The 14,397-nt window shown below is 43.8% G+C and overlaps 1 protein-coding gene across 12 annotated transcripts in view; it reads right to left on the bottom strand.

Moving 5' to 3' along the window:
* Positions 1 to 14,397, bottom strand: part of CADM1 (cell adhesion molecule 1) — a 158,881-nt gene that overhangs the window by 13,862 nt on the left and 130,622 nt on the right. For 7 of the 12 annotated variants that reach the window (XM_031599868.2, XM_090123485.1, XM_090123486.1 and 4 more), the window contains 2 exons: positions 13,612 to 13,683; positions 3,717 to 3,749 (listed from right to left, as the gene is read on the bottom strand). The exons of 1 other annotated variant lie outside the window; for it this stretch is intronic. In XM_031599868.2, the coding sequence (XP_031455728.1) occupies positions 3,717 to 3,749; positions 13,612 to 13,683 (105 nt within the window). The remainder of the gene's footprint in view (positions 1 to 3,716; positions 3,750 to 13,611; positions 13,684 to 14,397) is intronic. 4 more of the 12 variants (XM_090123483.1, XM_090123488.1, XM_090123490.1 and 1 more) reach the window with 2 other exon arrangements.

Genomic DNA, 14,397 nt, shown 5'->3' with positions numbered 1-14,397 from the left:
ATTTAGAAACCTATTTACTCTCAGTTGCACTTTTAAGTAGGGCATTTTTAAAAAGGAAGGAAAAAAAAAAAAAAGGAGGGGTTGGACAGCCAGAGCTGCTCGATAACGCTCACGCAGAAAGCACTGGGGCTTTATTTTTCCCTTGTACGCTGCTTAATTTGGCAAGATGTGCAAACTGAGGAGAGCTCTGGCATGGCTGAGCTTTTGGCTGCAGCTTCAGACAAGCCAAACTCATTTCAGAGACTGAGCACAACTGGAAAAAGCAACAGGAGCTTAACACAGGGGTGTTAAATATTCCTATTCAAAACCTTGCTAAGACCAAAAATTCATACGGGCCTTCAGGGAAGTATTTTCATCTCAGAAAATAATTTATCTGCTCTATTTTGGACAACATGTTTTCTTGCCACTCCTCACTCACATCCGGGATCACAGTGCTACCCTACACTCCAGACTTCGTGCTCTGCCTTCGTGCTTCAGGAGAGACTTTTTTGCACCCTATCTTCTCACTACTTAGTTTTTGCCTGTGCTCTGGGTGCAGCACACACAGGTGCCCCAGTACCTGCCATGCACATAGGGAGCACAGCTCACTGCAATGGGCACTGGCTGCATTCTTCAAAAATCACAAAGAAGTTCATTAAAGCTTTTTGCTATAATAGAATGGGGTCAAAACTCGAGGGGAAAAAATGCAACGTGTGTTACTTTTGCTGTAGCAAAAGAACATGGTGTACGAGGTCATGGCTGTTTGTAGGCACTCTACTGGTTTACAGGAGGCAAAAAGAGAGCTGGGGAATCTCACACAAAAGAGGGCAGCAACCTCAGAGGGCTGAGCTCCACAGCCTGCAAAGGAGGAAATCACATCTGGGAAGCAGCAAATTTGCATTAGGACTTTTGGATGGGAGCGGGGCAGGAGAGAAGAAGGGGACCGAGAAAAAAAAAAAAAACAAAAACCAAAAAAAACAATAAAACAACTGATTTTCCAAATTCAGGGCTGGCAGACTTCCAGAGCTACTGCCACACCAATGCCTGCCCTCGATTTGCCTGCATGTAGGCTGGGAGCTGCGAATTCGTGGTGCGCCGGTGCGTCAGCCCACTGGCACCCTGACACGTGAAGGGCAAAAGAGAAGGGAAGGAGGGTTTACGCTCAGTAACCCCGTGTAGTGCAGTGCAGCAGAAGCACAAGCCTTCCTGCCGGCCATGACCATGCTGTTATTGGAGTTCTGGCAATGAACAGTGCAGAGAAAGGAGAAAGTGCATCAGAAAATTTACAGTTAAGCTCTCATTTTCAAACAAAAAAAAAAAAGTTAACAATGTTCGTGCTTTTAAGTCACTCATGCATTGCTGCTGTTAACTCCATTCCATCAGGGAACAGGAATGGCAGGGGTTTTGCTACCGCTTTCACATGCATACACATACAGGACTCCTTTTCCCCCCAGTCCTCTAGGATACACTCCAAAAAATGAAACGACTCAAAATTCCTTTCCCAGATTGAAGTATTGTGCTGGTTCCATACTAGCCTTACATTTCATTTTTCTTTGCTATCAATCTTTCTGGGTTTGGTTGTTGGACTTTTTTGTCGTTGTTGTTGTTGTTATTATTTTTTCTTCCCCCAATTCATTTGAAATCGTTTTTGGAGAAAATCCATTTGGCTTTAGTTCATGCCCATGCATTTCTAGTCATTCACATACATGCTCACTCCGATTGGACATTGGTAAGAACAAATGGCCAACGTACATAAACACCTGGTATACCCATACACACTCCAGCAACACAAGCTTGGAAAGAAATCCCAGAGTCTTCGCAGGAAAAGAACCCAAGAGGGCAAAGGCAGTGAAGTTTAGTACAAAACAGGTTAGATTTTTAAGGCAGAAAAGTTTGCCAGAGCTAACTTGCTTCGGGTTGCTTGTCATTTCAGTTGTCAGTCTTATACAAAAGCAGTCCTTCCTCTTAGAGGTTATAACACCCAGAGCCCTTCCTCAAATAAAAAGCATCGTTTGTATGGCCATGACAAGTCAGAGATGAAAGCCACCAGGATCTGTGCTTAAGAACCAGGTGGTGGCTCTGGTGGGAGCACCCTGCTCTGACAGCCCCTGCCCCACGCTGGGTCTGTGCTCAATGCATAGCAATGGCCAAAAGCTGATGGCAAAACCCACTGCACAGCCCCAAGGGCAGGGTCAATGAAGTAACATTCACTTGCTTACATACATCAGCCACCATTAATTTCTACTGTCATGAAAAACACCAACAAGTCCCACCGACATGAAAAGTGCTAAATGGTTAATCTGCGTTTTCCTGCAATTCTATTCGTATTTTATCATCAATTACCAAGAACTACCGAGTTCTTTTTTTATGCTGTTACTTAATTAAACCATATTCATTGTCTTTTTCAATGCCTCCAAAAGCCTTGAAGGCTTTTCCCCACGGGTAATGATGGGGTGATTAACGTTTTGCCTTCATCTGACTTTCATGGGCCTTAGGGTAGCACGTGATGAGATGTCACTTGGGGCTCCTATTACCTTGCTATGACTTCCACGGCTGTAGCTACAAACTCATGATGTTGAACCCCAACATTAAAAACAACTGGGAGACCAGCAACGCACAGAAAACAGAAGTATGCTTGAATGCTTCCCTTTTTTACATAAGGTGGAAAAATGCATCCATGTAGGTGAGCTATTTGGAACAAAAACTGCTTTTCCCCCAATTTGATATGGGGCATTGCTACGATCAACACTTAAAGTCAGCTCTGCTCAGTCCTCCATCCACACAGTAGTGCCCAGGATGTGTCCTGCTGGGAGGAGGCAAGAAGATAAAGTTGTTCAGCACCACAGACTTCTGGCTCCCACCATTTCATGTCAGCAACAGAAACAGTCGATTTACGAACGTTAAGGAAACAGCAAACACAAATATGGTTCAGTCAATTAAAATCGTCAGAGGTTTTGATTCTTCAGCTGAAAAGTGAGTTTGTGCCAAAAAACTGTATGCTCAACTTTCAGTCTGAAGTGACTGTTTAGGCTTACTTTGAAAATGTAGGAAGCTAAGGAAGCTGTCAAGCTGTTAGCTAGACTTCCCTGAGCAGATGAGAAGGGTTAGTTTGCTAGACTGCTATGCTGATAAGAAAGTGTTGCTATTTGTTTGTAAAATCTCCTTCTGCAGTGTAATAACGAAAAACTTCCCTCCTGATCTCTGAGGTGAGGGGCTCAGCTGCTGAGCACCCGCAGAACACCACCAAGCATGATGCTCGGCTTGGGTGCAGCTCCTGCAGGCCATTTCTTATGGACTTGAAATAGAGGAAAAATGCTGAAAATTTCACGCATGGCTTAAAAAAATAATTTCAGTTCCTATTTTCTCAAGCCAGCTTTCATTTTAGGGTCCAAAGCGATGACCTCAGTAATCAAGAGTACTGAAAAAAGGTCACTTGTTCCCTCCGTGCTCCTCTTCCACGTGTGTCATTTCTACTGCGTTTGGGAATCAGTGCTGGCCTGGAACCGGGACAACTGGTTATGAAACTCACAACTGAAATGACAAGACTAGACAGACTTTCAAGCCTTAAAAACGATGTGATATTTATGAGATCAGTTCACTTGAAACGTGGTTTTCCCTTGAAGACTGCATTTTCCTTTTTTTTTTCTTTTTTTTTTCTTTTTTTCCTTCCCCTTCCCAGGCTTGTCTTGCCACTCAGCAGTGCTGAGAAATAAGATAAACAGGAATGTGATACCAACCGTGAACTGCTGGTTCTGTCGTCGCCGTTGTGTCTACACACGGGAACAGAGGATTGGAGGAAGGGAAGAAACAGGAGGAACAGCATGCAAAAAAAGGGAAAATGGAAAAAATGGAACAGATAATATATGAGCAAGCTTTCAAAGAACATTGCGTGACAAGCAATAATAAAATGAAAGGCAAAAAGCATTTGAAGTGAGTTGCACTGTTTAGAAGACATGCCTCGAGTTCAAAAGCTATGAGCCTGAGGAAAACAGTAAATTTGTCTTATTTTTTTTTTTTCCAGGACCTTGCCAGAACAATTACTGGTGGTTGCAAAGTCGGGGGAACATGAGATGGGGAGAACACCAACACCAATTCTTCTGTTGATAAGTACCAAAACAGAAGCTCAGGAGCAGCACACAGAGTTAACACCTGGAATACAGATTATATGCATTCAAACGTTGCCTGCCCCAAAACCTCCCCTCCAGCCTCCAAGTCTGGGTACCCATCACCTGCTGGGGGCAGGGAATGTTTCAGTTTCTTCTCCTCCTCTACCTGATGCAGGGCACTTCCAAGCATCCTAAAACCCCTGAGTCCAGGCCATATTTACAGCTGGCAAACAAAAAGAATCTCACAGCACACTACACGTGTACATGGCCCTTTTCATTGGCTACAATGATCAGATGCAGCATCCTTTCAGTGAAAAGCATGTTGTCCAGGAATGCAGGTAGATAGCACCCATTCCTATACTGTGAGACACATCCTGATTTCTGGAGTTGACTTTTACTGGGTCACAACCTGCAATGATCATTCTTACTGTGGTTAATGGATTATTATGCTACAATACATTTAAGCTTTTTGGTGGTTGTTAGTCTGTAGCTTACTTTACTCCACTGACGTTGCAAGTCATGGGAAATGTCTTGGAACTGCTACCTTGCCAACTGGGTTTCATCCCTTCATAGGTGTTTGAAATGTGCAATTTCAGAGACTGACCCAAATTCACAGGTTTTTCTAGAGAACTCCAACCTGACAGTGCCCTGTGTTATTTCAGATACCACTGGGTCTAAATCACATTTCAGACGCGTTACCTGGAGTCCTGACTTATTTAGTTACCTCGAAACTCAATTTTCATCTAGTCCTACATATCCTCCTCTTCTTTGATGGAACGTACACAGACGGACCTGTTGGCTGCTTGCTTTAAAGGGATGATTCTTCAGGACATAACCAGAACTTTGCAAATACCTACCAACACTCCCAAGCCAACAGTACAACCCAAATGTGGTCATCCACAGCAAAGATGGGGCTTCACAGGACTCCATTTGGTTTGATGCAGGCAACGTTTAAATGAATAAAATCACGTAGAGAAGCACTCTACCACGTGTGTCTCTGTGACCTTGCCTGGAACTTCAGTTTTGTACCAACAATGGACAATTCACATCGGCATTTCCCCTAATTAACATGCTGTCTGGAGAACCCTGGGAAGGGCAGCCTTCCTGCACATTCAGAAGCAGCAGTGGAAAAATGAGGACTCATTCCTTTTTTAACTTAGCTGAGGACAGCCCTAGTCTGGTTTTCTGAAGCACCAATGAGGACAAGAATCATACAAGGTATACACAATGCTCACAGATACAAGGTCTACATGCTTTAATTATCAAAGCAAAACAAATAAACCCTGCACAATTTAACAAACTACACCAAGATTTGCATAACAGATTATCAAGCTGTCATTAGCCTGTTTCCACTGCCAACATAGACTGTTCTCATCTTGGCAATCAAATCTAACACGCACTTAAATATGCTAGCACTTGTTCTCCTGCTGGGAACTCTGGTGGAGGCTGCAAGGGAAGCCTTCCAAAGCACAGATGAGAACAAGAGTGGGATTCTTCCTTGTTTTCGAGTTGCAATCCCCAAATAATGCCTCATTTTAACCAAGCAAATGGTGAAGGGGAAAATGGTGGTGAGGGTGAAGGGGGAAGTTGCGTTTAGAAAGGATTATAAAACTGAGTATTAATTCCTGAGATAGCATCTTGGCATCTATAAATAGTCTCAATTTACTGTCTTCCTGAAACAAAAAGGTTACGTCAGTTTTTACACTTAATAGAAAATCTGCTGAAAGCAAACTTGTGTTCACGTGCTGGAAGAGATATTAGTCAAGAAAGAGTGCAAAGTGGACAGTGCATCTCGCTTCCCCATCTGGGGACAGAGACCAACAGGTTACAAAAAATAAAGTTCTCAAGCAGTTGTAAGTGCGAACAAATATCCAAGTCAAACAAGATGTTGGCTGCAGCTGGAATGACAAAGTTATGATTAGCAAATGGTTTGGATGATTGCAAGAGGGAACACAGACCAGATAAAGTTTAGCATGAGTTGTCTGAAGTCCATTTCAATCCCAGAGTCTTCTTTGAGAAGGACTGCACATACACAGTGCTCCAAAGGAATAATCTCGTGTTAAAACAAAGCGAACACCCCCCAGCACACACACACCACTACAGGGGTTGCATTGCAAAGGAGAGAAAAAATTGTCATCGTTGCTTTGGTATGAAATTAATGAATACACACAAATCTGTGCATGCGCCAAGCTCCACCGCTGCTCTGCCTTATGTGAGAAGGAACGTTCCAGACCTGCAGTGCTGCTGCTAAGACAGCCCTGAATTTTAAGACAGATAGGCTAACCTGAGACCAGCTATTTCAAATTCAAGTTACGTGCCATTTATTGTTACTTCGTTTTCAAGAACAGCCATCTTTATGTGCCAGGCCAGACATACAGAGCCCTGCAGATCAGACTTCTGCCCCACGCCGTGGATGAAAAACCATCTCCCCTCTCCTCCTCCGACATGGAGTGACAACAGCGGACGCGGTGCAATTCTGCCTTTGCTGAGGTTTAGCAAAGCCAGCCCCGAGCGACAGGTGTGAACTGCACAAAGGTGATGCTTATCATTTCAAATGTGCTGCACGAGGGCTGCTTTACAAGGCGTGGCAAAGCAAAGCAGAGAGGATGAAGAAAAGCAGAGAGACAAAGAGGCTCCATCCACTTAGGCACTTTTCACCTTAAGGTAAAGATGACATGGACAAGGCTTCTTTTCCTGATTTCTACCAGGAAGACTCAACAAAATTTGCTGCATGAAGAGTAAAAACAACAGAACGGTCTGTACAGAAATTCATTAAAGGACTGATTCGTAATTAGACAGGGAACCCAAGAAAGGAACTGTGGGCCTCCGCAAAGCTCTGCGTTTCTCTTCTTAACGACCTCTTTTTAGCATTGGCACTAAGAACAGATTCCACCACAGCCAGACCCTGAGTGAATGAAGACAGTAACATACATTGTGCTGTGATACGGATGGCGTCATCTGCCAAATAAGAACACTCAAGCATGGCCCAACTTTTAGGCACTCACTACTTTGTTAAGGGCTGTGCAGCCGCACACACACACACACATAGAGATGCACACATTCATAAAATTACTGCATGAAGGCATCTGGGCAACATTCAGTTGAGTTATGAGCTCTACTGTTATGCCTTCTCATTTTTTCAAATGGATTCTCTCCAACTTACAACTGTTCACTGAGTGTGACGAACTGGGCCCTTTCAACCAGCCCATAATTAGTCCACAGCCTCCAACACAATGAGGGAAATTAAAACCCTGGTAGCAAAATTGAATTCACAAAACTTGAAGGCTTATTCGCTTTCTTCCGAGCGAACTGTAGTGCTACAGCCTCACACTGGAGCTTGAAAGCACGCTGCTATTGCAAAGAGCATCACAGCAGCACCTACCCAAAATAATGGCAGAATGCACCTTTCACACAGAACTCTTATTAAAAAACTTCGAGAGGCATTAATAATTACAGGAACCCACTCAATGCAGTGCTTTTTAAATGGATTCCTTAACCAAATGCAGTCTGAGCACCCACTTGCAGAGCGCTCATCCTTTCTGATTTTCTATGCTGTTTCACACTGAGTGACCAGGACAAGCATGGATTTTTCCACATTCCCATTTTCACAGCAGTATCACAAGATTCCTGCTTCATTTCAGAGCTTTAAGGTAAGTAAAAACAAACCAACCTATGCAAACCTTCTGAATGATCTCCAATCCCTGCTGAATGCTAACAGCCACATTGTAGTTCAGTTACACTGTGGGATGTGGGATGCACAGTTACACTGTGAGATGCTGAGGGGCAAAAGGAGCCCCAGATCATCCCCCAGTGTGCAAACCCACAGCAATCCTTTCAATCTCCAACACTCCTCTGAAGGATGGATGAAAACCTACTTTGTGTTACGATCCTATATGAAGAGCCTCTGTAAAGCAATTTCAGCTTGTGCTGAAAGCATTTGTGCACGGGCATGTTGCAATGCACCCCAGAGACAGTTTGATTTGCAGACCAGATGTTTCACAAAAATAATCACAATCTGTATGGAAGCTGTGTGTGACAAGAACAAAAATATTCCTGAATTAGTGCTGCAGCTCAGACTACGCCTTTGCACGTCTTCCATCAAGATCTACGAGGGTTTGGTTCTTATTTCAATCCCTGAATGCAGCGTAAGGGAAAACCACACTTAGGCACCACTCTGGGGGAAGGTCCACACCAGTTCCTTGGGAACTGCAAATGCCTGTGTGCAGATTGCTGCTGCAGCCACACAAAGGCTGTGCAAACACCTCCACCAAGAACCAAGACAAGCAACCATACCTGATGAGGTACCAAGCCTGAGAAGTGCGTGGGTACTTCAGTAATCCCCACGTTGCCTCTTCACCTTCCACCAACCCACTGCAAGGTAATTGGTGCAAAGAACGACTTCTTGCATTCTTCCCACCCGCCCTCTTTTCGGATTGCTGTTGGAATAAATCTGACCCAGCAGCAGTTTTTCCATGCAGCCAATAATAATCAGAAAAAAAACCCCAACTTTTGCTGAGGATTAAATCGGCCTGTTCCACATTTTAGGGAGGTTTTCTGCATGTGACTGAATGGTGTGAAAACGCATCGCGTTGTTTCCTTCTCAATATCTTGAGATATCTACACAGTGTTGTTTCTTAGGTCAATGAAATGGGACAAAACCACCTGTTTTGCATGGACCATGTAGAGCTGGCATCTCCACAGCTCTTGCCCAGCAGAGAGAAAGCAACCTCTGCTCCCATTCACAGCCATGGAGCAATGCACAGCCCCTCAGGGAGAAGGGAGAGCTCAGCCAGCCCCTTACTGTACATTCTAAGGGATTTTGTTTTAACACAGTGTTTTAAACTGCACTGTGGACATGTAATATTTGTGAAACCTGCCAGCTTGGCACTGTTGCAAGGTGGACAGCCGGGGTTTTGCAGCATCAGCAGCACCCAGTGCAAGGCTTGAAATAGCAGTGACGTGCGTGTGTTGCACCCCCAGGTCTCCAGTGAAGCAGCTGCCAAGACACCTGCAAGATCTGCGTGCAGAGAAAGTGTGATAAATGCAAATTTGTATGTACAGGTAACTGTAGATCCGGGGCTATGGAGGTGTGTGTGCTACGCAAGTCCAGAAGACAGCAAAACAATGCTGGAAATAGCAAGCTGAAGCACTCCGTTCTACGTTCTGCCCAAAGATGAGGGCTTTGCTATTATTAAGAACCTTTATCTCCCAGGAAACAACAGCTGCCCAATACCAGCATTTCAAGTAACGACTGTAGGGGTAATTCAAATTATGCAGTTTGCTCTGCTGTATCATATTGTACATCTTAATGAACAAAGCCACAAGGACAATTTGAACTGATAAAAAAAAAAGGGCCTGCCAGAGATAACAGCTGAAACACCAAAGGATGGTCAGAATATCAATGCAGCTGGAGGATATACTAAAAAGATCAAACTGTCACACAAGAAATCTTTTCAAGCACCTACACTGAAGCAAAGCAACAGTGGCAGAGGAAAAGCTTTAAAGGTCGTGCTGTTTTGGAAACTTCACCACTGTTCTGCTTTCCTTTCTCCTGGAAAAAAGAAGTATGTTAGCTTTGCAAAGTTTAGCTGTGATCTTCCCCCAAAACCTCCACGCCGTAAAACCACTTTATCAGCTCAGCATGCCTTTGTAGGTCAAGTCTACAGCAGTGCTGAGATGGGATTTTGATTTGTCCAGCAGGAGCAGCTGCTAAATGGACCCTGTGCTCTACACAGGGACCTCAGGGGGCTGGGGAGGGATTCTGGGCACAGCAGGGAGCTCACTGAACCCCAGGGCTGGGGAATAACGACCACATTACACCACATACCTACACACTGCATTACCTGTCCTCTCCTATTTGCTGTATCTGCTGCTCCGGCTCATATTTGCTGAGCAGTGTCTATCATCACTCAAAGATAAACTCTTTGAGGCAGAATTGCATTTCCCTGTCATGTCTGAACACAGCTCGACTAGAAATACTGTATGTAAGCAAGTACAAAAGATGCCTGTCGTTGGAAGCTGCTCAAAATGAGTAACTTACCATGCATGCGGAGTAGCAAATGCAGCCCTTTGAGATTGTTCTGTTAGATAGCTTCAGCAGGGAAAAATGAACCCAGAACAGGTTATCTCCAATAACTCAAAAAGAATAACTCCATGAAAACGTTCTGTGGGCAGCTCGCCTAAAAACACGAGCTTTGGATGCAGAAAGGCCTCTCTTCTTCCACCCCCTGCCTCTCTCTTTTCTGTTTTGATTAGACCAAAAAACTCTTTGTACTCCGTGGTTTCAGGGGACACAGGCTAGGCCAGAAATATACCAGAAATAAGGGGAAAATGGTGAAAGAGAACAGATTGGAAATCCTCCTCACCCTAAGGAAATGCTTCCAGCTTGGCTGGAAGACTGCATGGACCTATTGCCTGCAGGAGGAAACCAGACACACTCCTTTCTGCTAACAAAGCCATTAAGCCACAGCAGACGAATCTTTCGATGTTTTGGTGATGATGGGAATTAAGTTATCAATTGCCTCTTGAGGCTTTAAAAAGTGTTTCAACGCTGCTATGCTATGTAATTTTAAAGATTATGTTAATTTGACCTGATTTTTTTCTTTTTTTTTTTTTTCTTCCCCCAAAATCACCGTTCAAATGCAAAAAGTCCATTTCCATGGTTTCCTACTGCCTGGTTCTGGACTGATGAAGAGGCTGAAGTCTATCCAGGATCACCTACTTTCCAGGGGTGCACACAAAGACATGCCACTTGGTTACACACATACAGAAAACATACATATGCACGTTTATGCACAAAGAAGTGAGGTCAAACCTTAGCTCTTCTTTGTGAGAAAAGCAACCCACGTGGGCAGAACACGTGAAGATCCACGTCAGGAAGGTTCTGTGTCAGAAATAATACAGAAATCTCTCTTTTCTTCAAGAAACGTGTAGATGTGGTACTAAGGGACATAGTGGGAAATACTGGTGGTAGGTGGATGGTTGGGCTGGATGATCTCGGGGGTCCTTTCCAAGTTTGGTGATTCTATGATTCTTGTTAGGAAGAACTGTTGGTATCAGTGGACTATTTTGCATTTTCATTACATTTCTAGCATCCTCAGCATAGAATCGTAGAATCTTTTGCGTTGGAAGGGACTTAAAAGGTCATCTACTCCAACTCCCCTGCAATGGACAGGGAAACGGGCAGTAGCTCAAAACCAGTATAGAAATGCATCGAAGAGGCAATGGAAACCTGTCTGGGTTTTGTAAATGGGAGGACAGCAAACTGGTACGTTCTCCAGCATTGAAAATAAAGACGTGAGCAAAGTGTCGTGCTCCTGACACCACAGCACTTCCACAACTCTGCTTGTAAAGGAAACAAAGCACTGGCAGGCAATGAGCCCTAGCACACACCGCATCCCTGCTCCATTGAGTCACACTTCCTTACAGCACAACAACCTCATAAGGGGTAGTGCTGAGTGGGTTTGGGGAAATCGTTCTGATGGAAAGTTACCCAGGAGGAACAGCTGGGAGATGTCATTTCCGAAGGCCCTCGCTTCCTGAAAGACCATGGTTAACATGGAGCCAATTCTTTCTGGGAACCAGAACCCACGCTGCTAAGCTTGGCAGGGTTAGAGAGGCTTCAGCCTCCACGGAGGCACACGTCCAGGTTGTCTGATGGCTGGGAGATGTGAGGTGGTGACAACTCACCCCACAGCACAGGGGAGCATCATGCTGGCAGCTCCTCAAGGGCTGAGGGAATCCCGTGATCCTCACATGTCTGAAGAAGGACCGTGAGCTCAGTTTATGTTAGGAGGGCTAAGGTTTGAATGCTGGATGAGAAACATTAGATGGGGAAGCAGGCTAGAGAAGAAAGAGTGAGAATTATTCAAAGAGAAAACGGAATTTCCTCACATTTTAAGGCAGTGATTACAGCAGAAGAGCAAGCAACAACACTGCTGTTTGTTATTAACAACCACTGCTACAGAGTTTGAAACTGCAGGAGAGGTTGGCATGCACTGTTACAGTCCTCAGGTGATCCCTGAAATGACAGGCTGACTGTAATTCAGTTCCAGGGAAAAGGACAATGGTTAATGTTAGCAGGCACTGACGTAAACATAATGGGGTCAATCAAGCATCAGGACAGATTCTTCCTTTTAGCCTTCTATAATTCACAAATTACTGCAAAACAAAAGAAAACTGAACGCGTGTTGGTTTGCACTGAGACACACTGGACCAAGTTTTCTCTGCAAAGGGCTCTTAGGGAGACTTTGAAATAATAAATATTGAAGCCTATTCTGAAATGAAAATTGGTTAAGAGATTAAAAACAGAGAATCGAAATCAAGTGACTACATCATAAAATGGGAAAGCGTCCTCAAGCATCCGAACCTTGGGTGCTGGAGTTTGGGATTATTAACAACCACCTGGAAAGAGGAAGACAGAAAATGGCAAAGTCCAGACAACACAATGACATATGAAAGACAGCGCACAGAAAGCGCGGATTAAGGCACATTGGAAGACTTGCTTGTCCATGATAGTGGAGCCTGATTTGGTTGTAAAAACCTCAGGAAGGGAAAAAAAAAGCCACAAGATGCCCTGAACAGGACTGTTAGAGTCAAAGTCATCAAAGCAGATAAATGTGAAGGTATTTACAAAGGGGAGGGTTTACAGCAACAATAAACGTTATGCCATTCGCTACTCAACGGCCCATTCTCACCTTCTGCTTGTCACTTCTACCTCAAGGAACAAATAAATAAAAAAGCAAAAGCAAAAGCAGCAGTTGAAATAGAAAACATCGGGGAAAACAAAAATGGCGATGCAAATGAATACAGCAAAATAAGAAAGGGCTTTGGTTATGGGTGGAGAGAGTCAGGGCTAGTGAGGAAGTATGACAGATGCGTGTAAAATAGAGGGGTTTGGTGATCAGCTGGTTGGTTTTGTTCATCTTTTCTTACCGGACAGGCAAAAAACTCAACGTTCTTAAAGCCAGCTCCTCAAAAAGGCTCCGACAGAGACTTTTTGACTCAATTAAAAATGCCTGGTGGGATTCATTTTTTGTGGGAGAGCGAGGAACGCAGCTTAATAGAGAAATAGACGAAACACCGATGCATGACAGAAGGCATCTCCAGTCACATTAGGTGAATGAAATCACTCAAGACCATACTTTACGCTTCCAAGTAATTAAGTGCTCAGAAAATGGTACTGATGGGGTTGAGGGTGAAACGATTCCAAGTACAAACCTAGTTCTAAGGCTGCTTACATCCTGCGTTTGGAAATACCCAGTATGAGCCACCAGTAACTGAATCAAAAGCTCTTTCTGACATGGCGATTTCCATGCTTCAGAAACACCTGCAGTAAAGATGCCCCAACTTCTTGAACTGCCAGATTAGGACTCACACAGTGGGTGCATTTGAGAAGAAAAAAAAAAAAATAAAATGAAAATCAAGTGATTGGTTTGTTGTTTTTCCCCAGGCTTCAAGCTCTGCTTACATACATAAAAGACAATAAACATTCAGGACATTTCCAATGGTTATGAAGGTACCATACCTGTGATGGTGGTAGGGATGGTGGTGGTAGTGGTGGTGGTTGTTGTGGGAGGAGGGATAGTTGTGGGGGGATCTGGATAAAATATAAAAAGGAAAATAATAAAAAAGCAAATTAAGAAAAAACAAGCAGAACACAACAGCGATCAATAATGATCAGAGAAAAAACAAGGACGCTAAGAAGCAGCATGGCTCTTGGGTGCCCTTCCTCCTCTAAAACCAGGTGGGGAACTTCCAGCTGGCTTTAAAGACTAAGGGCCAGATCCTCAGCAGCTGGACATCACCCCTCGCTCGATGCCCATCAGGGGAGCTAGGTGTGCACAGTCCAGATGGAGAACCTGGCCCAGAAACTCTCCCCCTTTTTGCCTCTTACAACAAAACTAAAAAAAAACAAAACAAAACAAAACAAATAAAACCCAGCATAAATTAGTCAATGAGAGAGAGAGAAAAATGGAATGGGAAAGCTGTAAGAAAAATAAACTGCACACTTTCCACAACAAAAAAAGAACAGTTTACATGTACAAAGAAAGACACAGTGGTGCTTTGTTGTTTGTCTACATATACATCTGAAATCCAGGTGGGAGGTTTGTGTGAGGGGCCCTGCTGTGCTTAACAGACTAAATATCAACAGCACACGAATATATCTCACTTTTTTTTTTCCAGGGCTGTTAACTTCACTATTCTTCCTCTATGAATACACGTCAGCAGGATGTTAAAAACTACTTCAAAGATAGTAATAAATACAAAGAAATGAAAACATCATTACTGAATATCCATTTCACCAAGATCT

The sequence above is a fragment of the Phasianus colchicus genome, chromosome 23, assembly GCF_987193195.1.
Source record: "Phasianus colchicus chromosome 23, bPhaCol1.hap1.1, whole genome shotgun sequence".
Lineage (NCBI taxonomy): Eukaryota > Metazoa > Chordata > Aves > Galliformes > Phasianidae > Phasianus > Phasianus colchicus.
Note: the sequence above shows the minus strand (reverse complement) of the source record. Positions and strands in the feature narration are given on the sequence as shown.